We start from the raw sequence: 23,274 nt of genomic DNA, 5'->3' as shown, positions 1-23,274 counted from the left end.
AAATTCTGTGCTTGAAAGAATGAAAAGACTGATTTCTTCTGAAGATACCTTATATAAATCAACTTTTAATCTTTTGTTCTTCCTTATTTTGTCCCAGATTCAGAGAAAGTGGCTACAGCCAGTGGTGTAATCATGATCACAAAACTTGTAGTGACCAGACATGCATATTTAGTGACTAAACCAACATATGATTTAGGCCACTTCTCTTCATGTGACTACAGAAATGCAGAACCAGAGTTGGGTCTTCATGGAACAAGAGTGAAAAGAGTCCATGTAGACTATGGTAGCTATGTTGAGTACATTGGCTTTACTCAGTTGAGAAGCAAAGTTAGGCTGCTAGCTGAGGACTGAGGCCAGCAGGTTCACTCAGATCTTTGTAATCCACTGGTATCCTTACACTAGAAGGTGGTACATAGTTACGTATGAAGGTAAAATTTGCAAAGATACCTGGCGGAAACATTCAGAGCATTATACAAATATATGCGCGCACACACATACACATATATTCCCATTTTTTGAAGGTCACAGTTTCCAAATATGCAGGTTGTTGTGATTTCTTGATGTGAAATTAGACCAAAAGCAGGGAAGAGGAAAGTCACTTGAAATTCCTAGCGCTAAAGTTATCTGCACACTCATTGGCTCTCACTCCATCTTATCACTTGGATTTAACTTGCAGTTTAGAATAAACATGGTTGATTGATGTGCCAATCCTAGCAAACAGAAAATATCAAAAAGTGCGGTACAGGAGGATGGAGGCAAGAAGGCATTCATTCATAGGCAGATACAATGACAACCTAAGTTACATCCGAACAGTCCTACTTTGAGGTATAAAAGAGGGGAAATAGACGTCTGGCTCATAAGATATCCATGGTAATCAGTCTGAATCATTAAGAAAATAATTATTTATATTTTATATTAATAAAAGGTAGGAAATATGCCATACATTTTTATAATAAGTTTATCCCAATTGGTTAATTTTTTAATGTTTTTATACCTGAATAGTAAACCCTCAGTAGTAGTGTTTAAAAATACACCTATCTAAACACATTTATTCTTACATCTGGCCCAAGGAATACTACTAGAAAAATAGAAGGTGATTATACTTTGAATTTTTTTTAATATTTAAAATTTTTGTCTCATAGCTATATCAGGTTGAGTTTTTAGTTACATTGTATGTTGTGTTTATAAAAACTATAATGGTGAGATGTATCAATACGTATGTATAAATAGTGGTAAAGAGACTTTTTCTTAAACTCATTTTAATAGGATCATATAAAAAGTTAAACTTCAGCAAAGTGGGGTTAAATGTCTATATTTCAGTTAAGATTTAAAACAAAAACACATGATTGCAGATTTCTTAGGCATATTTGTATAAATTGTTTTTATTGAACATAAGTCACCTAATTTGTTAGTCATTGACATAGTTTATTGTAAAATAGGAATATGAAAAGATAGCAGTATGAAAGCAATCTCCATTTATAATACTAAATTCAGATTAGAACATTATTTTTGTTCAAATCAGAATCCATTTGGAATGAATTGAATATACCCATTTAAAATTAGCATATAACATGTTAGGTAATTTTTAAATGTTTTAAATCACCAACTCCAGAAGATGGATAACAATTTCATTCCTGATGGCAGTGAATTTCCTTCTTCTGAATTTTTTTAATAGGTGCACTAGGCCTTCCAATGAGGGGGATGAGCAACAATACCCCTCAGTTAAATCGCAGCTTATCACAAGGCACTCAGTTACCGAGCCACGTCACGCCAACAACAGGGGTACCAACAATGTCACTTCACACGCCTCCTTCTCCAAGCAGGTATTTATTGATGGACCAGAGTATTTCTTAAAATGTATCTTTGTAGAGTAAGCAGGCTTTTTAGTTTTTTCATAAGGTAACTGAATGGTTCAGAGCCTTTCACTGAGGAAAAGTTGATGCCCTCTGCTCATTTTATTTCATTGCAAATTTTTAAGTCTAGTGTAAGATGTTTTATTCTGCACCTAGCATACCGGTTGTCAATTGGTGGGTATCAAAGGTTAACCAGCAGGAGGGTGGGCAGGAGGGTTGGGGCGGGGGTTGGGGCTTATTCAGAAGCCATCTCTCTTCTTCAAAGGAGGATGTGGAATTTAGAATCAATCCTCAGATAATTCTGATCATTGCTCCCTTGCCACACATCCATTGCTCTAGTGAGAATAAAAGAAAAACATTACAAAAATGACTCATTAGTATGAAGAATATAGGATGACATACATTTGGAATGAAATTATTTTAGTATATGTGTGAAATACATCTGTATTGTTTTATTTCATAGTCACAGTAGTAGTTCTTTCATCATAGATACTGCCATATATAAGTCCCATTATAATTTGCTCTTCCTTGTTGGTTTTACTTTGGCTTTTATTTTTAAGAGCTAGAATGACTGGACAAAAGAAATTAATAAAAATCAGCAATGCAATTTGAAACTGTACTTGAAGTTCTAGGATTAGGTGAATTGATTTTTTACAGACTTTTAATGAGTAATTGTAGAGAGCTTATTTAGCATAATGGACTTCTTTTTCAGGGGTATTTTGCCTATGAATCCTAGGAATATGATGAACCACTCCCAGGTTGGTCAGGGCATTGGAATTCCTAGCAGGACAAATAGCATGAGCAGTTCAGGGTTAGGTAGCCCCAACAGAAGCTCGCCAAGCATAATATGTATGCCAAAGCAGCAGCCTTCTCGACAGCCTTTTACTGTGAACAGGTAAGATGTTTATTGATACTGTGTATGATTGTCTTTATCCGTATTTTCAAATTTGCCTTTTCGTATTTAACGTTCTGTTCTTGAGTTGTGGCTTCTGTCTCATAAGTGTGTTTCATCATATATTTATGACCAGAGATTCTCTTTCTCTGAACACTTCACAACTTTTAATCTCCCCAAACGAAAGACCCGTTCTTTTGAAAACCAGTTTGATTTTAGATACCACATTAAGCTTTTTGTTGTTGCTATTAGAAGATTGTTCTTCGATTGCCACCAGGCAAATTTTTGTTGGTGTGTTTTTTCTCTTACTAAATGAGGCTGGTCACCTGTGCATTAAGAATTCCAGACTTATGAATAGGACATTGTTTGACTATTACTGCCTTACTTCATTTATGCTTTGGTTAAGTACCTTTTTGACAAAATTCAGTTTTGTACTTACTTTGGAGACTTAGTGACCAAAGGCTTTTTAAGACTAATTCTAAGTATTTAAAAATTGTCATGTCCTGAGATTTAAAACAAAAAGGTGAACTTGTACCTATTGGTATCTTCTTTGCACTATCCATTGCATGCACTATTACACAAGTAATAATAACAATATGAAGACCAGTTATCCATTATATTGATATTTTTAGCTGTTTAGATAATTTATATGAGAGTGATATCTATAATATAAAGCTTTTCTCTCGCAAAAGTAGCATTTAAGTTTGCTACTTTTTAAAAATGGGGAATTCAAGGAGAAAAGAGGACCTTGATGTAGTTGCTATCATTATATCCAGTTACATCACTTTTATCTGGTGCTTTTAAATAGGTTATTAGCACATTTCTTGTTTAATCTTCATCTCATAAGCTTTAATTCTTTTATTCAGACTTAAGAGCATTTCTTTTATAATTTTACTGCTCTTCTAATTTTTAAAAGTTACTGTTTGTAAAGGATTATCAAAATTCTCATATATAGGTTGATAGCCTCCTTGATAGCTTCCAAATCATATAATACTTCTTGGGCTTTATCACATCTTTCTACATTCTTGTAGTATTGTTCATTGAATATATATTTAATTTTTTGCCAGGTTTTTTTCACATTTTAATTTTTTAAAAAAATACTTTGTAAATTGTCAATGAAACTTGGTTCTGTAAAACCCTGCTTATTGCTACTGATTAATTGTATTTTTATAGCATGTTTTCATCTCTTAGTGCTTACCTAGTGTTTGAGGATTCCTGTATCATCAGCAGTTCGAACATCTGTTAAACAAAAATTTCTATTGGCTTTCCTATTCATCTCTAAAGTGTCATTGCACAGTTATATGTTTTATGAAAATATTGTTTGGTTATAGTTTTATAGATACAGGTGGAAAAAAACCCCAAACCTGTTATCTTGAAATATTTTAATCCTGCTCAGAACACTGATACACTTTTATCACACTACTGGATGATAAAAATTTATACTTTCATTGTAAAATTGGCATTAATTCTTCTGAACTTCTTAATTACTTCTGGCCTTGCTTTAAGTTCAGTCTTATTTTTTCCCTCATGTTTATTAGGCATGTGCAAAAATAGGAGGCATTTGTAACTGTTCACCAAGAAACCAATTGTACATTGAGGACACAACAGAAAGATTTTTTTCTTTTAAGTAGCTGAAAGGTAAACTACAGTTAGATAAGAAGGATGTGTTTTAGAGCACTGGATTCAGTTAAAGAAAATCACCATTTAACTCAGGTCAACTAAACATTTATTGAGTGCCTATTATATCCTCCTGAACACTAAGGGCAGAGGATACATAGTTGAAAATGACATGGACTTTGTTCATTAGAAGTATCTGTTCTAAGTGGAAAACAGACTGTATGATAAAAAAGATCTTTTATGGATAGTAACAATTAGTACACTTTACCAGTCATGGAAGAAAAAACAGTGTTCAGGAACAATGGTCTTACACTAAACTGCATAGTTTTGAAGTTAGTTTTGCTAGTATATCCAGTAAGTTGGCTTTCTAAGAAGTCTAAGCAGTACCCTTAATGTCTGTTTTCCTCAAGGCTTATATGTAAATTCTTTGGTTTTTGTATTTTACCTGTGTAAGATGTTTGGTTCTCTGTTCATGGAAGGACTTAGTGAAATTTTAAAATAAAATACAGATATAAACTCAGAAAAACAAAGTTAATACTTGTTTTAAAACATATTGTTGTTTTATATGAGGAGATCAAAAGTACACACTTTTGTTTATCTTCATCTGAAGGTTAGTGTTCTTACTGTATATCTAAAATTATTTTCTATGTGCCCAGTATGTCTGGATTTGGAATGAACAGGAATCAGGCATTTGGAATGAATAACTCCTTATCAAGTAACATTTTTAATGGAACAGGTAAGCTTATTCTGGAGCTAGTACCCTATAAAAATATGATAGATCTTTGAAATATAAAGCAATTCAACATACTGGTCTTAAGATATTACAGGATTTTTTTGTGCGTTATTTTGGTGGAATTTAGTGAGAATTTCACAGGAATAGGATTTAATTCAATGAATAGTGAAGAGATATTTACATATATTTTTCACTTGGCATAGTAATAGCATAATGTTATAACATCAATATTATTTCTTTAATACCTGGAGGAGCCTAAACATTAACTTAGTCTGTGTTTATGCCCCAGAATCTTTCTACTTCACGAGCTTTTCCTATCCTCAGTGCTGTCACCACAGCCTAAACTGGATTGGGTGGTTTGGCATTCTGGCTAGAGAGATCCAGATTGGAGAAATCTGTAAAATTACATGGAGCACTTACAGTTTTTTCTTAATAGTTAATACTAAATTTGGCATTTAGCTTTTATGAATTTTTATCCAGTTTTATGTGTAAAATTAAAAAATTAATTACATGGAAAACCAATTCTGATTTTGACAGCGAAGAATTCCTGTAGTCTGTTATCAACTACTTCAGCCCAAACAGGAGGCTTTGTTGCTCTTCTGCTTCAGATTTTGCCCTCTTCGGCCCTTGTCTCCTATAAAAGGAAATGAAGGATGTTGTTACAGTCATAGGAGCCTAAGTGAATACAATTGTTGAGAGAGAAATGTATGTAAAGGAAGTAAAAGGTGAAAGAATGATCAGTGAAATGGAGCCTATGTAGAAGCATGAGAGATGATTTAGCAATGAAATGTCATTTGTGACTCGGGGCTTTTAATTTTTTAAGTTATTGTCTGTTTAGCAACATGGATTGATCAAATGAGATGTTAAAATTGCAAGTTTTAGCATTTGAAAGTTACAGTTTTGTGTTCAAGATGTAAAAAATAATATGAAGTACCATATCCCATTGTTTCTAAAATGTATATTTTTTCATATTTTGATATCTCTGGAGTCAGGCTGCATTTCAAAGTTTAAGGTGACTTTTTTAATGGGCAATAAAGTAACTGACGATACCAACTTATATACATCTCTATAAATTTTAGAATTATTTTTAAATTTCAGTTTTAACTAAGTTTATGTCACAATAGAAAAATTGTTTCTAAGTCTTTCCCTAAAAATACAAATTTGGGGGGTTTATTAACTGTCTTTTTCTTAGTAAAAACTATCCTCAAATAACACAAAGCAATTTAAATTTCATCTCTGAGAGCCTGAAGATGTGTTTTAAAAGTTAATACCTATATTCGGAGTTTGTAGATTACTGTGTAGATTGAAACTCTAACTTGTTAATTTCTATTATCTTACTAAAATTTAAAATTCATAAACTAATTTCTTTAAAAACAATGGGTATGAATGACTTTATCTTTCATAACTTTAATTTCTAACTTGGAATGTTAATAGAGTGTATTGTTTTTCTACCAACAAAGCAGTCTTGAGATAATACGTTTTTTCCTGAGAATCTTCTAATTATGAACCTTGGAGAAAAATTGGTTTTCTATCAACAAAGTAATATGGGGATAATAGGGGTTATTTTTTCCTGAGAATTCTAATTATGAAAATCAGAAAAATTGAAATTAACTGGAAAAACGGCAAAATAAAGTGAAAATGATTATGAAAACTATATGAAAGATTTTAAAAAGCCGTAGTGCAGGCTAAAACTAAGGTAGAAAATAAAATCCTTTAAAAATTAGGAATACAGGATTATAAGAATTATAGAATAATAAAAGTTAAGAAATCAAAAGGATGATTAAAATAGGCAAAGAGTAAATGGGTTAAATTTTAATTTGTAAAAGGAAGCAGTGATTTTTTAAAAATTTAAAATGAACAAAAGTAAATTTTATTCAATTAATATATATTTATTGAGCGCCTACTGTGTAATAGGTAATGTAAACTCTTGGTCTTTATATCATATTCCCATGTTTCTCAGGCATTCAGCAGACAGACATGGGAACCCTACCTACACCCTACTTACGCTACCCTGCTTATACCCCAACTGCAAAATGTGCACACACATGTGCATACACAGTTGTGTATGGGACCAATAGACCACAGAAGAGAAGTCCTTAGGGCTTCTGATTCCACTGCCTGTGCCTCAGATACAGTTCTGATCATTTGCAGGAGGCATTGTCATTTTCACACCTGTGAGGCTCCAAGCATTTCAGATATAAGCTCTGCTTTTGAATGCAGTGTAAAAAGGAATTATATCACAATGCTCTTTCTCTTGCTAGCTAACAAGCTCTAACTTTAGAGTACCATCTTTCACAGGGAAAATAATGTACCACCATACTCCTTCTCTCTGCCTTCAGTCTCTAAGATTGAAATTTTTATTGTGTCGGTTATATTTGGCTTTGCTGGATTGTTCATGAAATTCTTTCATGTGAAATCAGTACACAAATATTTATTGTTCACCTGCATATACCTAGTACAGTGCTGTGCATTATTTAGGAAGAAGCCACTGTCATGTCAAATTATATTATGGTTAGTCTTTAATAATCTCTTTAACATGTTTGTTGAATCAATAACTAGTTTTCCCTCTTATTATTTAGATGGAAGCGAGAATGTGACAGGATTGGACCTTTCAGATTTTCCAGCATTAGCAGACCGAAACAGAAGGGAAGGAAGTGGTAACCCAACTCCATTAATAAACCCTTTGGCTGGAAGAGCTCCGTATGGTAACTAAGCTTTCTAATGATGGCCAATGGGAACTTTCCGTTGCATACACATTACACATTACACATATACACGTGCATGTACATTTGCTAATCAGAGTATTGTAATTTGTCAGAGTTGATATATCCAAAGTGCTTTTTCTCCCAGAATACCATAATAGCAAAGTTAAATGGGAAAACTTAGTTTGTACAGAAACCCCAAAAGGAAGTCCTCATCGGTATTCAGGAGTTATTTTCTTCTGGTAGTTCTACCTTAATATACCTTAATAATTATTTTATGATCTGCTTCTCATTAATTCATCACACGTTTTTTAAAGGAAAACATTTCTAGTGATTAATGACTGACCATACAGTAAAGATTTTTCCTGAGTTTCTTAACCTCTACACTATTGACATTTGGGTCAGATAATTCCTTGTAAATGAGGGGCTGTCCTATGCATTATAGAATAGTTAGCAACACCGCTGGCCTCTGCCTACTGCATGCCAATAGCAGCTTCTACCTCTTACCTTTCCCCATTGTGACAACCACAGATTTCTCCATAATTAATACATGTGTGGGAGAAAAAAATTGCCTCATGTTGAGAACTACTGCTCATGGGTCATGTGTAGTTTATGTAGACTCTCACTCACCATTGAAGTACCCCCTTTTACTGTATCTAGTAAGAACTTTGACTAGTAGAGGTTAAGTGACAAAAAAAGAAGGCTTGAAATGTGTGCAGTAACAATTCAGACATGAAAATTGTGTGATTGCAGTGTAGCCATATTCTTTTTATCTTTTACACAGTTGTTTTCCTTTTGGGAGAACCTGCTAGAGACCAGCAGCAGATAACAGTGAACTTGAATCAGTTCATCACTGTTGTGACTTTTTTTTTTCATTTTCAACCTAGAATGATTTCCATGCCTTCTAGAATGAGTACAAACAACAATATATGAAGAGAAAATTTTATTGTTCATATTGTAAAGTTTCCAAATCACTCTTCCAAAAATAACAAAAAATGATCTGCCCTGAAAGTTAAGTACCTAGCTACTTGATTCTCAGTTCAGACTCTAATGTGTTTAACCTTTCCTCATAGGTCCATTTTTTCATCCCTTTAATCATTCCCGTTGCTCTCCTTGGACCATCTCTAGTTTCTCCATATTGTCCTTGAATTGTGGAGTCCCAAACTGGATATTGTTCTCCAATAAGGGCCTGACTAATGCCAAGTATAGTGGGAGGATTACTTCCCAGTTCTTGCATGTTTTGCATCTATTACATGGAGTCCAAGAAAATCTGAACTAATACGGAGTTGTTTAATAATTGATTGCAATTTGCTGACTCTGTAAGTCACTTTCAGGTAGAATACTGACATGTTCTTTTAAATTTTATTTTGTTCGTTTGTATTTGGCAGTTAACTGGTATTTATAATAGCTAGTCAAGTATTTAAATAAAGCAAGTTTTTTAACCAAAAATGTTAACAATTATTACCAATATCAAATTATGTTTTAAGCATCTATATAAGACATTAGATTGCAATTACAGTATTACCACTTATTTCCCTTTATTTTATATATTGAGTTATTAGTCAGTATATGAAAATTTAGTTCCTGAATACTAATATTTTGAAGTATGCTTTCAGGGGAAAATAAAAATTCTTTTAGTATATTATGATGAGGCAAGTTAACTTTTTATAATTTTTAGCAAAATATAAATATCAATTGCAATTCTCTGGATTTTTTTCATTATGTAGTTGGAATGGTAACAAAACCAGCAAATGAGCAATCCCAGGACTTCTCAATACACAACGAAGATTTTCCAGCATTACCTGGTTCCAACTATAAAGATCCAACATCAAGTAATGATGACAGTAAATCTGTAAGTAAACTGAGTATAACGTATGTGAGTGATGTAGTTTCCCTTTCAGATTTCTCTTATATTAATAGTTTGATAGACTGTGTTAAGGATTTACTAAATAATATTACAAAATTGTTTTTCTTGAATATTTGTAATCTACATAACTTCTGGAGAATGTGGAAACCTTTATAACTTAGAAGATAGCCTATTTTTTTCCTATTTCATATAGGTTTGCAAATTTCTGTTGAACTTCTCAGAGTTAATTTAGACTTTTATTGTAGTCCCTGTCAGCTGGATCCCATGAAGTTTGATATTATAGCCTCCTAAGGAGCTGTGTTTTTCTTGAGTAAGTTTTCTCCTTGAAGAATCTTTATACACATTTTTATTCCTGTGTTGATTCAGCCAACTCAGCTTCTTCTTTCTGGCTTAACAAATATGTTTATTTCTTCCACATTTTATTGAAAATAGCTTTTTTTGTGATGGGAGTTTTTATAGTGTTAAATAATTGATGAAGAATATTGGGTAAGAATATAAATGAATACCAATTTTAAAAGTGTGTATGTTTTAACTTAGCTTGAAAAGTTTCATGGTTATATTTTAGGTATTTAGTTTCGCTTCTAAATGAAAGTATTGAAGAGTTACAATTTCAAGTGTATCTGGAGACATAAAGTCCTGAGATAGTTAATATATATTATCTGTGACTGAAAATCTGAGATACAAATGGATATTTTCCCATACATTCTTTGTCCTTTAAATGTTCAAATATATATAACTCAGGATTTATTTGTAGAGCATGGGACAGTTGTAGAAGTAAAAAAATTTCACATAGAACTTGAAAAACAGGTAATAATTTACTGCCAATTTTAGTATAACAAAGAATAAATAGAAAGGTACTAATATGTGATTTGAAATTTTTACAGTTAACAAATTTTAATGTCACTTTTTTTTTTTATGGTAGAATTTGAATACATCTGGCAAGACAACTTCAAGTACAGATGGACCCAAATTTCCTGGAGATAAAAGTTCAACAACACAAAATAATAACCAGCAGAAAAAAGGGATCCAGGTGTTACCTGATGGTGGGACTCCATAAAATATGTCAATGATATTATAGAATTCATTTTCTTTACTTTTTCATCAAAAATAAAAATGCCTATTTTCTTCTTATTCAGGTCGGGTTACTAACATTCCTCAAGGGATGGTAACGGACCAATTTGGAATGATTGGCCTGTTAACATTTATCAGGGCAGCAGAGACAGACCCAGGGATGGTACATCTTGCATTAGGAAGTGATTTAACAACATTAGGCCTCAATCTGAACTCTCCTGAGTAAGTTTTTTTCTTTTCTTTCACATTTATATGTAAAACCTCCCTATAGACTTTCAGTTTTTAATTCCATGTCATCAAATTGTATCACCAGCTGCCACTGATTATTGCTGTTATCTATTGATTCTTGAGTTGTTCCTTCATATTAGCTCCTGTATCACTGTCAGTTTACAATATTATTCCACTTATAACTTGGGAGTTTCAATACATATATGATTCTTCCAAATCCTGAAATCTTGGCTCTTTCGATTTTTCTACGCTAGAACTCTTACCCTCTACTTATACCTCATCTACTCCTCTTTTAGTCATCCTTTTGACGTTGCCATTACTGGTGACTAATTCCTCTATAATTTTAAGTCTGTGCTCCAATGTTGCTTTCTGTTTTCTCTGTCTCTTCCCCTAGCACTGGCTCCTTTAATCGTTTGACTTTATTGGGACTTGGAATCCATTCTTTTACCTTTTTATTGTTCCTCAATATCCCTCTCTCTCTTTCCCTGCAATGAACTAACTTCTTATCCAGTTAAATTCTATGGTCAATCGTACTGCTCATCTACATAAACCTTTGGCTGCTTTGGCCCTCTCCTGCTTTGTCATACTTGCATGGCAAAATCTACAACCCTGACTGTATCTCTGCCTATTCTGTTATTTGACTTGTGCTATTGAGCCTGGCTAAAGAAAAACACACAATTTCATTGCCTGGTTACACTTTAAATTTATGGCCAGAAACGTCAAAAATAGGACCTTAATTCTGCCATCCATTATCATAACTGGTATGCCTAGTCCTCTCATTCTTTTTTCTCTCCTGTTCTACACTCACCTATTCAAACCCCAATACCTTGTCCCCTGTCCTTACTCTCTGATGATGACCTTGTTTTTTCTTGTTTGTTTCTACTTTTTTAAGAAAGATGGAAGTAATCAGAAGAAAATATCAGCATGGTCCTTTCACCAAATCTTAACCTTTTACTACCATCTGTATCCCCTTTACTCCTATTTTCCACACATTATAATCGATCAGTTTCCTCAGAATTTTTTGCGCTTTGTTGGATTATTTCTATCAGCATACAGATATGCTGTTACTTCTTTTTTTTTATAAGTGTTTTTTTAAATTTTTTTGAATCTTTTATTTATTTATCTTTAGAGGAGAAGGGAAGGAGAGAGGGAGAGAAATATCACTGTATGGTTGCCTCTCATGCATCCCTGCTGGGAACTGGCCCGCAACCCAGGCATGTGCCCTGACTGGGAATCGAACCACGATTGTGTGGTTCGCAGGCCCGCGCTCAATCCACTGAGCTACGCCAGCCAGGGCTGCTGTTACTTCTTTCATGTCACTTTTGATACTTTTTCTTGATCTGATTAATGCTCCCTCCCCCCCATTTTTCTATTTCCCTTTGAAGCACAGTTCTTCAGAAGAGCCATCTCTGTAAATCCCATTTGTCTTTTTCTATTCTCTGTTAAAACCTTTTCAGTTAGGATTTTGTCCCCAGTACACTAAAACTGCTCTTGTTAAGGTCATCAAATGACCATTATGTTATTAAATTCAGTGATCAGTTCTAGGAACTTACCCTTTTTGTCCTCTCAGCAATGTATGACATTGTGAAATCATTGCTACATTGCTTCTCACTGCTTAACTGCTACCACCTGGTTTGAATCACCATCCTCTCTTGCTTGGAATACTCACTCTGTTAGCCAGTCATTATGTATCTCTCATTCTCCCTGTGTCCCTTTCTTCTTCCTATAGCAGCTAGGACAATTTCTTTGGTTAAGTTAACCTTTTGCTCAACACCCAGTGAGGGTTTAGTTTCATTATGATTAAAAACCCAGAATCTCTACAGGCCTGATTTGTGTCTCTCCAACAGCTTCTTCTTTGTTCACTCTATCCCAGCTTCACCCACCTTCTTGCCATACCTCAGACATGTCAGTCATATCACTGCTTTGGTTACTGCAGCAGTTTGCTTAGATTAGAATAGTCTTTACTAGAAAAATAATATGGCTAATTGCCTTACATTCTTTAAATTTTTGTCAAATCTGACCTTGTGAGACCTAACCTCACTACCCTATTTAATTATGCAACTAATCTCCCCTCCATACCCCTCTCTACAGTGGAATATTTATTACGCAAATTGTTTTTGTCTTCCTCTACCAGTCCACCATCCCAAACCAGAAAATAAGTTTCATTTTGTCAGTGATCTTTGCTTTGTTCACTGTTGTATCCCAAGTACCTATAATAGTTCCAGGCATATAATAAGCACTCAGCAAATACTTGATGAATTTGAACTTTTGCTTTTAATAAGTACTAATTTTTTCTGTCCATATAAATGGGAAAGTAATTTTACTTGGGGGCAAAGTATTAATGAAATTGATGCACAGATGTAGAGATTTATAGGTACCTATAGATGCAGAGGTGGACAAAAGTAGGTTTACAGTTCTTCATATGGAAAAAGACAAGAAGGTTATTGTTATTACAGTAGCTTTATTAATTCAAAACAGTGTCACATTTGCCCTCCCCTGTATATATGGTATAAAACTTGGGTTTAGTTTGCTGTGTATATAAGTCATAGTAAACCCAAGAAAGGAAATTAGAAGTAAAAAGTTACTGGTTTTGAAGTTACTGTTTTTCCTGATTTCCTGAACTAGAATTAGAAATCTTTTTTTCTGCCCTGGATTTCAGAATGTTTTTTCCCCCCTTTATTCAGAAATCTCTACCCCAAATTTGCATCACCCTGGGCATCTTCACCTTGTCGACCTCAAGACATAGGTAGGAGACTATATTTGTGTTCAGACCTTTTAAAAATATATTTGTAACTGAGAATCAGTTAATAAGGCTTTTTTTATTTTATTATCTAGACTTCCATGTTCCATCTGAGTACTTAACGAACATTCACATTAGGGATAAGGTGAGTGTAGTTTATTATTCTACTCAGTCAGCATGAATTTATTTTTCAGGTGCTGTTTTTCAGTTTAGACAGCATAATATTTTGAAATAATTAGCAGTGGTCTCAGGGGTATGCTTTTGTAAGTTTATTCAGTTATATAACAATTTTATTTCTATATTTGTTAGTACTCAATGTTTTGATGAGATTCTAGTCTATATTTTCTAAATATTTAAAAAAGGAAACAATGTTAGAACTGGTAAAATATTTCTTACAGTTATTAATAACAGGGTGCAACTATAACCATAGTTGATGGGAATAAAGTAACTTGGAAAACTTATTTTTTTACAAATATTACAGATACAGTGTTTTTAATGGAACCATGTGTTGTAATATTTTAAAACTGTTTATGACTTTTGGCTTTCTTCTGTATTTTTTCCTATTTTTGAATATCTAAAATTCTGGTTAGAAAGTAACTTAACAGCTTGCAGCTTTAATCTCCATTTTTTTCTAATCAAAGGAATAAAGTGGTAAACGCTTACTTCAGGGAGTATAACTAAGACCATGTTTTTCTTAGAAATGCTATCTAGTTTTTGGCCTTGTGAAAGGATTTAATTTATTAAAATCAAATATTTTTGTTATTCACATGTGTATAAATGTCTGACTGACAGTGTTCTGCATCTGTACCATGTAGTTGTGTAGTCAAATCGATGTTGATGTTGTGGATCAGCAATTAAAGACCTGTTTCTCAACATGTCTTAACTGGAATAGGTGAAAGATAAGTACGAGACAGAGCCGACTTTTTATTTTTGGGTTGTGTGATTTGCTGTCACTTCCAGTATAGGGCAAGTGTTCCAGAACCATTTCTAATGCCAGTTTAAGAAATACTAATTTTAAGAGGATTTGACACATTTAGTACTGCTACCTGAGTGGGAATAGTATGAATAGAGAGAAAGATTATATTCAGAGAATGTGTAACAGTTAAGTAAACATTTATATACAGGATTAAGTAGAGAGATAAAAGTATTTACATTTTGGTGAGAATTTAATGTATTTAATATGTTAATGTGAGAATTTGAGACTATTGAACTTACTTGTGCTTTATAATTTGATAAGTATCATGCTTGTATTTTGTGGAGGGACATGTGAAGCAGTCATTTTTAGTAATCCATTTAAATGAAATAAAGAGCAGTCTCTGTATGATACTTGTACTTACTAATATGAATGATTTGCCAAAAATATATAACCAGCTGATTTGTGAATCACTGTCAGATACAGGGTCAATAACATTTCCTGTAAGTCTTCTATGTATCAGACATTACAAGGTGTGTTCACTTACAGTCACTAATTTGATTTCATTTTCATTCTCAGTATCCTTGTAATTGAAGTTTAGAGACATAAATAACTTAGACATGGTATATTAGTCAGTGATGGAACTGGGCCTTGACTGTAAGTCCTGCATCTTGGAGCACAGTGTTTCACTGTTATTCTCATATTGGTTAATGAATATCTCAAGTCAGATGTTCTGCATTTGAACTTGCTTGAAAGTTTTTATTTAGCTTTTTCCCCTATTATCACATAAAATAGATATACCAGAAAAATGGTTAAATAACTTCAGTCATTTCAATGATGAAATGACCTTAAATGATGAAATCCCCCTTTAGAATTATAATTTCTTATGTAATTATATAATAACAGTTACCTGCTATAAAGTTTCTGTTTCTCTTTCTACTTTTACTTTAGTGGTAGCAATTATATGTTAGCATTTTCATACTTGTTTTACATTTCAGAATAATTTACTTTTCTTTTCCAGCTGGCTGCAATAAAACTTGGCCGATATGGAGAAGACCTTCTCTTCTATCTCTATTACATGAATGGAGGAGATGTGTTACAACTTTTAGCTGCAGTAGAGCTGTATGTTCAAAGTATTTTTAGACACTTTTGTATTATAGTGGATCTTGTGTATACTGAAAGCTACTTTCTTTTTTAAAAAAAACAATGATGGCTATAATTTTCATCTTTTATTTTTAAAGTGGAAATCAAGAAATTAAATTTCTTAAATCAAGAAATTTAAGATATTTATACATTTAGTAAAATAACGTTAATTTAGATTGAAACCTTAGATAAGCATGGCTTCATAATCACCCTACACATAAAAGAAGAATTTTAAACTTAACCCTAAATTTGTAAGAAGACAGAATCAACTTGAATCATGGATTTGGTGAACCTAATTTTTATAAATATGTCACATATAAGACATGATTTGTAACTATGGCTTATCTTGCTCCTTGTGGAACTACAAATGCTAATGACAGTGAATTTCATAATTTAATAAGCATCTGTTAATTATTATATGGGCAGTTCACTGTGTAAGTCTATATACGTTCTCAGGACCCTGCTGGCCAATTTAAATTAGTGTTCAGAAGCTGGTCCATTGGATGTGTTTTTTCCTGATGTCCTAAGAATAAAAATGTTGTATCATTTCTCATATGTCCAATTGGTAATATACTTTATTACCAATATACTATTTGACTAATCGTGTTTACTGTAGAGTGAGTTGCTAAAAATTTCTGGTGTTAGGATTAGGAAACCTTTCTACATATTTAAGTATTTTTATAATATTCCTTATACCATTTCTATAACTGGTCTTGGGTCAGATATTCAAATATTTAAATTCTCTGTGTTCGTAATAAGTTGTTTTTTATTTTTCAATTGAAAATTTTTTTTCTCATGTTCTTTTTACAATTTTATAAGATAGTAACTGCTACCTATTTTTAATTTATTTATAATAAATTTATTCATCCATCTCTCCATCACTGGCAGTTTTGTCTCATACCTTATTTATATAATCTAAAAATTACCTCATAGTATCGGTAGGAAGGTGTATGTTTACACGGAGGTTTTATGTGATTTAAATAGTTAATTCAAGTAGATACTGTATTTAATTCAATACAAAGTAATGTGAATAGTTGGGGTTTTGTTTGTTTCAATAGATATCTCATTTTCTATTGATTAAGAAGAACAACAAGAAAGGAGTGAAGTTTCTGGAACACAGTGTACCTTTATTTGGTCTCCCTACATTTTTACCACATCATCGCTCATAGAGCTTTTAAGATCTTGTTCTGTTTACATAAAAAATTCTTAAGTAAAGGTGTGTGTATTAATTAAAGTGGGTTTTGGACAAGTTAAGAAATTATTTTCCTATATTTATTTCACTAGAGTTGTATTTAATAACAATAAAAGTCAGGATGAAGAAGCATTTATATCCATGTGTTTTTATGTGTAATTATTTTCTGAGAAAAGTTTTATAAAATGTGAAGGTGCAGGAAAAAATAAATTTCTCCTTTTCTCTTAAAATTGAAGTTTTAACCGTGATTGGAGATACCACAAAGAAGAACGAGTATGGATTACCAGGGCACCAGGCATGGAGCCAACGATGAAAACCAATACATACGAGAGGGGAACTTACTACTTCTTTGACTGTCTTAACTGGAGGAAAGTAGCTAAGGTATATTTTTTTCCATGTGCAAATGTGTAAATGTAAAGGTTCATAAAGGTCCAGTTTAAAATCTGGATTTTAAAAAGAAGTGGCCTCTTTTTTCTCTTTATGTACCAATGCATTCATTCAGATAATGTGCTATATATTTGCTCAGTCTTTTGTGTCTGCCTCCTTAGCTTGATTTAACTCTAGGAGAGTATGCAGAAACCGTTCATGTTATCCTCAGAAAAATGATTGACTTGGAAAGAAATTTTCTAATTTTTCAAAAGCTTTGGTAACATTTCAAATATTTTTGTTTCTACTCAGTTGTAAAATAAAGATACCCATGTACAATCCCAGACATGTATTCTTAATTATTACTTTTAATTAAGCAAGTATGAGATTTTCCTAAAATCAGTATATAAACAGACATAGGCTATTTTTAAGTTTTATTTACTTTATTTTTTGTTTTACATTTTGTAAATGAATATATTACTTTATAGTTGAGTTTATTGGGGTGATATTGGTTAGTAAAATTGTATAGGTTTTACGGATGTAATTCTGTAATACATCATCTTGTATATTGTGTGTTTATAGACAATAGGCTTTTTTTTTAAGATTTTATTTATCTTTAGAGGGGAAGGGAGGGAGAGGGAGAAATATCAATGTATGGTTGCCTCTTCTGTGTCCCCTGCTGGGAACTGGCCTGCAACCCAGGCACGGGCCCTGACTGGGAATCGAACTGCGATCGTCTGGTTCGCAGACCCGCGCGCTCAATCCACTGAGCTACTCCAGCCAGGGTGATAATAGGCTTTTTAAAACACTTGCACTCATTGAAGAAAAGATGCTTGAGTTTTGAAACAGAAGAAAAATATTTATTGACAGTTCATTGGATGATTTTATAGTTGTTGGTTTGGGGCTTTTTTTTTCTCTTAAGTCAGCTTTAGTAAACTGATAAAAAAGGTAAAACATTTTAAAAAGATAGTGTAAAATGCTTATCACAGATATTTATCACAAGAAAAGTTTATAATATTTCATAGAAAAATTGAAAAAATGAAATAGATTACAATTTATTATTATTATTTTTGGGCATTTCTCAGTGGTAGATGTCATTACATTTCAGACCAAGTCCATATACTACTGTACACTGTATTTGAGTTATTTCAACAAATCTATTATGTATATCTTGATTACAAAAGGTAGGTCCATGCCCTTACCATTTAGTTAAGTAGAAATAATTCTATTCATTACAAATAGTGCATGAGACATCGTGTATGTTACCTGTTCTTTAAGATATATAGTGTAATAGAAAGCCATAGTCTTTTTGTGTCATGGGTTTGAATTTAACTCCTGTTTCTATTATTTATACTTTCACCTTGTGCAAGTTTCTTTATCTTTTAAATCGAAATACTTGCTTCTGTATTGTCATGAAATTTAAATGAGATTACATTCAAACACCTTTATTCTAGGTACAGTGCTTGGCAAATATTGGGTATTTGCTATATGAGAGTAATTGTGGTAGTTTGTTACTGCTGTTTCTAATCATTATTGTTGTTACAGCTTATTCTTTTTCTAAAGATGGAAAAATTGCATTTGATTGTTTTTAGGTTAGGTCAGTGGTTCTCAAATTTGAGCTTACATCAGAATTACCTGGAAACCTTTATACAAATTACTTGGCCATACCTCTGTTGTTTCTGATTAAATAAGTCTGTAATGGGACCTGAGAATTTGCATTTCTGACAAGTTCCCAGGTAATGCCAGTGATGATAACTGGACCTAGTTGGGAGCCATATTCAAGAAATTCGAAGTTAATTGATTCTACAAGAGAGAAAAACTATCCTTAGAGGAAGAAAAATGCTATTGGGAAGTAACTGAAGTTTTTTCCATTCATTTGAAGTATTTTGCTCAATATCGTTGCAAATTAATCCAAATTTAGTATATCCAAAAAGGAATGGATGTTTGAAGAGGAGAGAGACATAATTTTAGATAAATTTTAGTTTAATATACGTGAAGATATCAACTTACACAGACAAAACTCAGCTTTTTAAAATAGAACTAAGTTCTCCCCGTAAAGTCAAATATTCAGAAACCAACCTATACATTAATAGGGCCCTTTATTCTCTCTCAAAAGAAGTTCCCTAGTCAGGTAAATGTCATTTTAAAGGATGTGTGTGTGCGCACATGCACACACAAAATAATTTTACCTAATTTTATTTCATCTCTCCTGTATAGCTGAGGTTTTGTTTTAACCTGTACCTTTACAATTTTTAGCAGTTAAGTAAGAAAATAAAATTTGGGAAATATCATTAAAGTACTTCCTAAGTAATCTCTCTTGAGGTAATTGCTGGACACTTGCACTCATACTCTTAAAATTGTTTTTATAATGATGAAAGCAAGCAGAATGATTGGTTTCCATCAAATAGTAATACAGGTTCATAAACGTAAAGCTTTTAAGTTGTATTCACAGAATAAACTTTTTATACTGACACTTTTATTAAGGCTGTTTTCAATGTTTTCCTAGAAGCTGGATTAGGAACTAAGAAATTTTATTTTATTCATTATTATTAACATATTTCATTATACTACAGAATGCCCATTAAAATGCCATGTCCCAAACTAATTTCAAAGTCCCCATCTGCAAAGTAGGTTTGGCTTACAGGTAAAGAACATGCATTAAATGGCTACAACTTGTTTTAAGAAGCCTGCAGTTTGAATTATTATTATAAATAATAACTTGATGTTACCATGGTATCATGAGAAGTAGTTGTTGGACCATAATCAGGTCCCTGTTCAGAATATCTTGTATATGAAGTTCTTCCTTTCTGTTTAGCAGATCACTGAGTATTTTTAGAGAGATGAAGAGTTGTAACATTAAGTGAAGGATTAGATGACTTACATCAGAAGTATTTCTTATCCCCTAAAAATTTGACTCTGAATTCTAGGATGAGACCCGTTATTTAAGGAATTTGCTATATGTCAAGAATATATGTACAGGAAAATTTTGTCACTGTATCTGCTTATTCTCCCCTTTTAGATATTTTTGACTTGTCAGCAGGGAATGTGGTCTGTCCTTGTGAATTGGCTGGAATTAGTATCCCACTAACTTAAAATTTGTGGTAATTCAGATGGTATATGTAATCTTTTTCAAATTTTTAATTTTTTAATTGACTTTAGAGAGAGAAACATTGATTTGTTGTTCCACTTATTTATGCATTCATTCATTAATTGCTTCTTTTATGTGCCCTGACCTGGGATTGGACCTGCAGCCGTGGCATATCGGGACAGCACTCCAACCAACTGAGCTACCTGGCCAGGGCTGATAGTGTATGTAATCTTAATGAGTAAAAATTTTTCAGTAATTTCATCCATGGGGACTTTTTAGGTGGTGGAGGCTTCCCAATTATCAATAGCTTTCTCAAACTAAAGCCTTACAAATTTAAGTATTCTTTCTGCCTGACTTCACCTTTTAGGTCCAGCACTGAATAGAATTTTCAGTGCTTAGGATTTTTTATCATTTCATACCCTGATATAAATGTGGTTTTTTTCCCCCATTAACTGTACTGGTCTGGTACACTTTAGTGCTTTTTTTATACTTTAATCAGTAATATATGCTTTTTTTTTTTTCAAAATAAAAAATTTCTAATAACTAGATTTAAGATAGTGCTACTTTCTAAAGTTTAATAAGGATTGATCATAATTAAGAAAAGGCTGGTGTTTTGAGGATTTTAGAAGACATTCCTGTAATTTGTTTCTCTGGGAAATTTGATCAGTAATAATTTTACTTGATCACCTGAGTCAAGTGAAAGTATTCCAATTCTGCTTCATAGTAACCTTTTGAGAATATGTAACCTAATTATATTAATAGAAAAACTAAGACTTTGAAACTTATTTTTAACAAGTACATAAAATTCTCCCTACTCTTTTAAATCATTATATTGTAATCCAAAAATCTCTTTTCCTGCTCTGATAAGTGTGGTTCAGTTGGTTGAAGCTTTGTCCCATAAGCCAAAAGATTTGTTTTGGGGGTTCCATTACCAGTCAGGGCCATATACCTAGGTTGCAGGTTCAGTTCCTGGTTAGGGTGCATATGGAAGACAACCACGTGATGCTTTTCCCTCACATTGATGTTTCTTTCTGTCTCTTCCTCTGTGTATAAAATTAGTAAACATTTAAAAAAATCTTTTTTTCATTGAAGCAAATATATACATAAATCTTCTAATAATACCTTATCTTGGAATACTTCAAAAATTAAATGTTCTGTTTGTAAGAGCATTGAAGAAAACGGGTGTTTATTAATTCATCAGCCATTAATTACACACCTGCTAGGGGCTTGGTACTATTCTAGATAGTAGGTAATGGTATACAAAACAAGATACCCTTCTTGCCCCTACAGATTATAATTATACAAAGGTATTACATATGTGTTGTATGTGTGCATATAACATAAACATGTAAAAGAGATGTAATCAGCAATCAAAGTTAGGGAACAAAAAGATACCAATGTATTGCAAGCTTTATGTATTTTAAGAATAAAAGTACATAGAAAAAAGATTTAAAAAATGAAGACAAAATTTGACCTAATTTCTAAATCTGATATATAAGGTCTTTGAGAGTTTCTTAATTATCATACAAAAATATTTGTTTCTTAGGTTTAAACTGACCTCTTTCTTATAACACCTAGGAAAATATATGTTCATTGATGAAGTTACTGTAGTTTAAATTCTAGTAATAAGATTGTAGTTCGCCAAAATACAATGACCAGGGACAGAATAAATGAACAAAATTTTAATTTTTATATCTTAGGGTAGTGGATTGAATGTTATGATTTGTCACAGTTACAAATAGACTTTTTATCCTATAACTACACTTAATGTAAAACTAAAATGCTAATTTTCATTTCTAAAGAATGATAGATAGAACAACTTTCTTTCTTAACTTGGAAATACATTTCTTTTAAAGCCTGGACAGGTAGGAAGAGAGTGGTGTTTACACAGTGCACTGGGGAGAGCTGTGGTGATTATGATGGTTGGTGATCCTGGCATTTGCTAGTTTTTACTGATAAGCAAATAATCACTGCTTTAGTTACTCAACCCACCCTGTGAAATAACACCTTTTTAGATAAGTCATCACAGGCACCTTCTTTATAAACATTTATCAATGGACTAAATTTTTTCCACATTTTTTGTGGATAAGGGAATGTAATAAAGTGATTATAGTTTGGATCTTGGGCTAAAAATATTAAAAATAATGTGTTGTACTAGAAAAGTTACGGGCTTTGGTGTTACATGGGTCTGGATTCTAATCCTAGACCTGATATTCATTGTATGACTTGGGTTAGTAACTTTTGAGCTTCATTTTCCTCAGGTGCAGAATGAAGGGTAATGACACCAACATTGTTGTCATGAGTTAGAATAAAATTAGCTGTCTCTCTAGTTCTGACAAATAATAGGCTTTCAGTAAGTTACACCTGCTATTTTTGTAATTGTTCATGTAACATCCTTGAATTTTAAATACTTGGTTTGGTATCTCAATTTAATCATATCCTAGGTTTTCATTTTAAATTATTTGTGAAATTTCCCCTTAATAATGGAAACATTCATTATGGAATCATTTCAGAACAAAATAGATGAGGTAAAATATGGTGACCCATAGCACTAATGTTACTTAATTGTCTTTCTTTGATACATACTAAGGTTCATAATTTTTTAAATGGGATTGGTTGAGAGAGTTTGTGCTCATTGAATCCAGGTTGTAGAATTAGTGATTTTTATCTAGAACCTCTTGCTCTTTGGCTTTGCAAACGTATGTCTTTTAATGTACAAAATTATATTCTTTATCTGTTTTTTGATCTTGAGGAAGCATGAAAAATGGCTTCAAAATTCTTAAATTATAAAATTCATGAAGCTAATATAGTATTTTGAAAATTTAATTGAAGTGGACTATGCAGTTCGCTGTCAGATGTGCCTACATCC

At 32.5% G+C, this 23,274-nt stretch overlaps 1 protein-coding gene across 4 annotated transcripts in view; it reads left to right on the top strand.

Moving 5' to 3' along the window:
* Window positions 1-23,274, top strand: part of CNOT2 (CCR4-NOT transcription complex subunit 2) — a 108,605-nt gene that overhangs the window by 83,365 nt on the left and 1,966 nt on the right. For 3 of the 4 annotated variants that reach the window (XM_037049453.1, XM_037049454.1, XM_037049456.1), the window contains 11 exons: window positions 1,676-1,823; window positions 2,566-2,748; window positions 5,019-5,098; window positions 7,675-7,800; window positions 9,525-9,649; window positions 10,587-10,707; window positions 10,801-10,957; window positions 13,648-13,709; window positions 13,799-13,848; window positions 15,638-15,738; window positions 17,188-17,332. In XM_037049453.1, the coding sequence (XP_036905348.1) occupies window positions 1,676-1,823; window positions 2,566-2,748; window positions 5,019-5,098; window positions 7,675-7,800; window positions 9,525-9,649; window positions 10,587-10,707; window positions 10,801-10,957; window positions 13,648-13,709; window positions 13,799-13,848; window positions 15,638-15,738; window positions 17,188-17,332 (1,298 nt within the window). The remainder of the gene's footprint in view (window positions 1-1,675; window positions 1,824-2,565; window positions 2,749-5,018; window positions 5,099-7,674; window positions 7,801-9,524; window positions 9,650-10,586; window positions 10,708-10,800; window positions 10,958-13,647; window positions 13,710-13,798; window positions 13,849-15,637; window positions 15,739-17,187; window positions 17,333-23,274) is intronic. The other variant, XM_037049455.1, reaches the window with a different exon arrangement.

The sequence above is a fragment of the Sturnira hondurensis genome, unplaced genomic scaffold (assembly GCF_014824575.4).
Source record: "Sturnira hondurensis isolate 20B ecotype Veracruz unplaced genomic scaffold, ASM1482457v3 Scaffold0006496, whole genome shotgun sequence".
NCBI lineage: Eukaryota > Metazoa > Chordata > Mammalia > Chiroptera > Phyllostomidae > Sturnira > Sturnira hondurensis.
The sequence above is the reverse complement of the archived record's forward strand: the minus strand, read 5'-3'. Positions and strand labels throughout refer to the sequence as shown.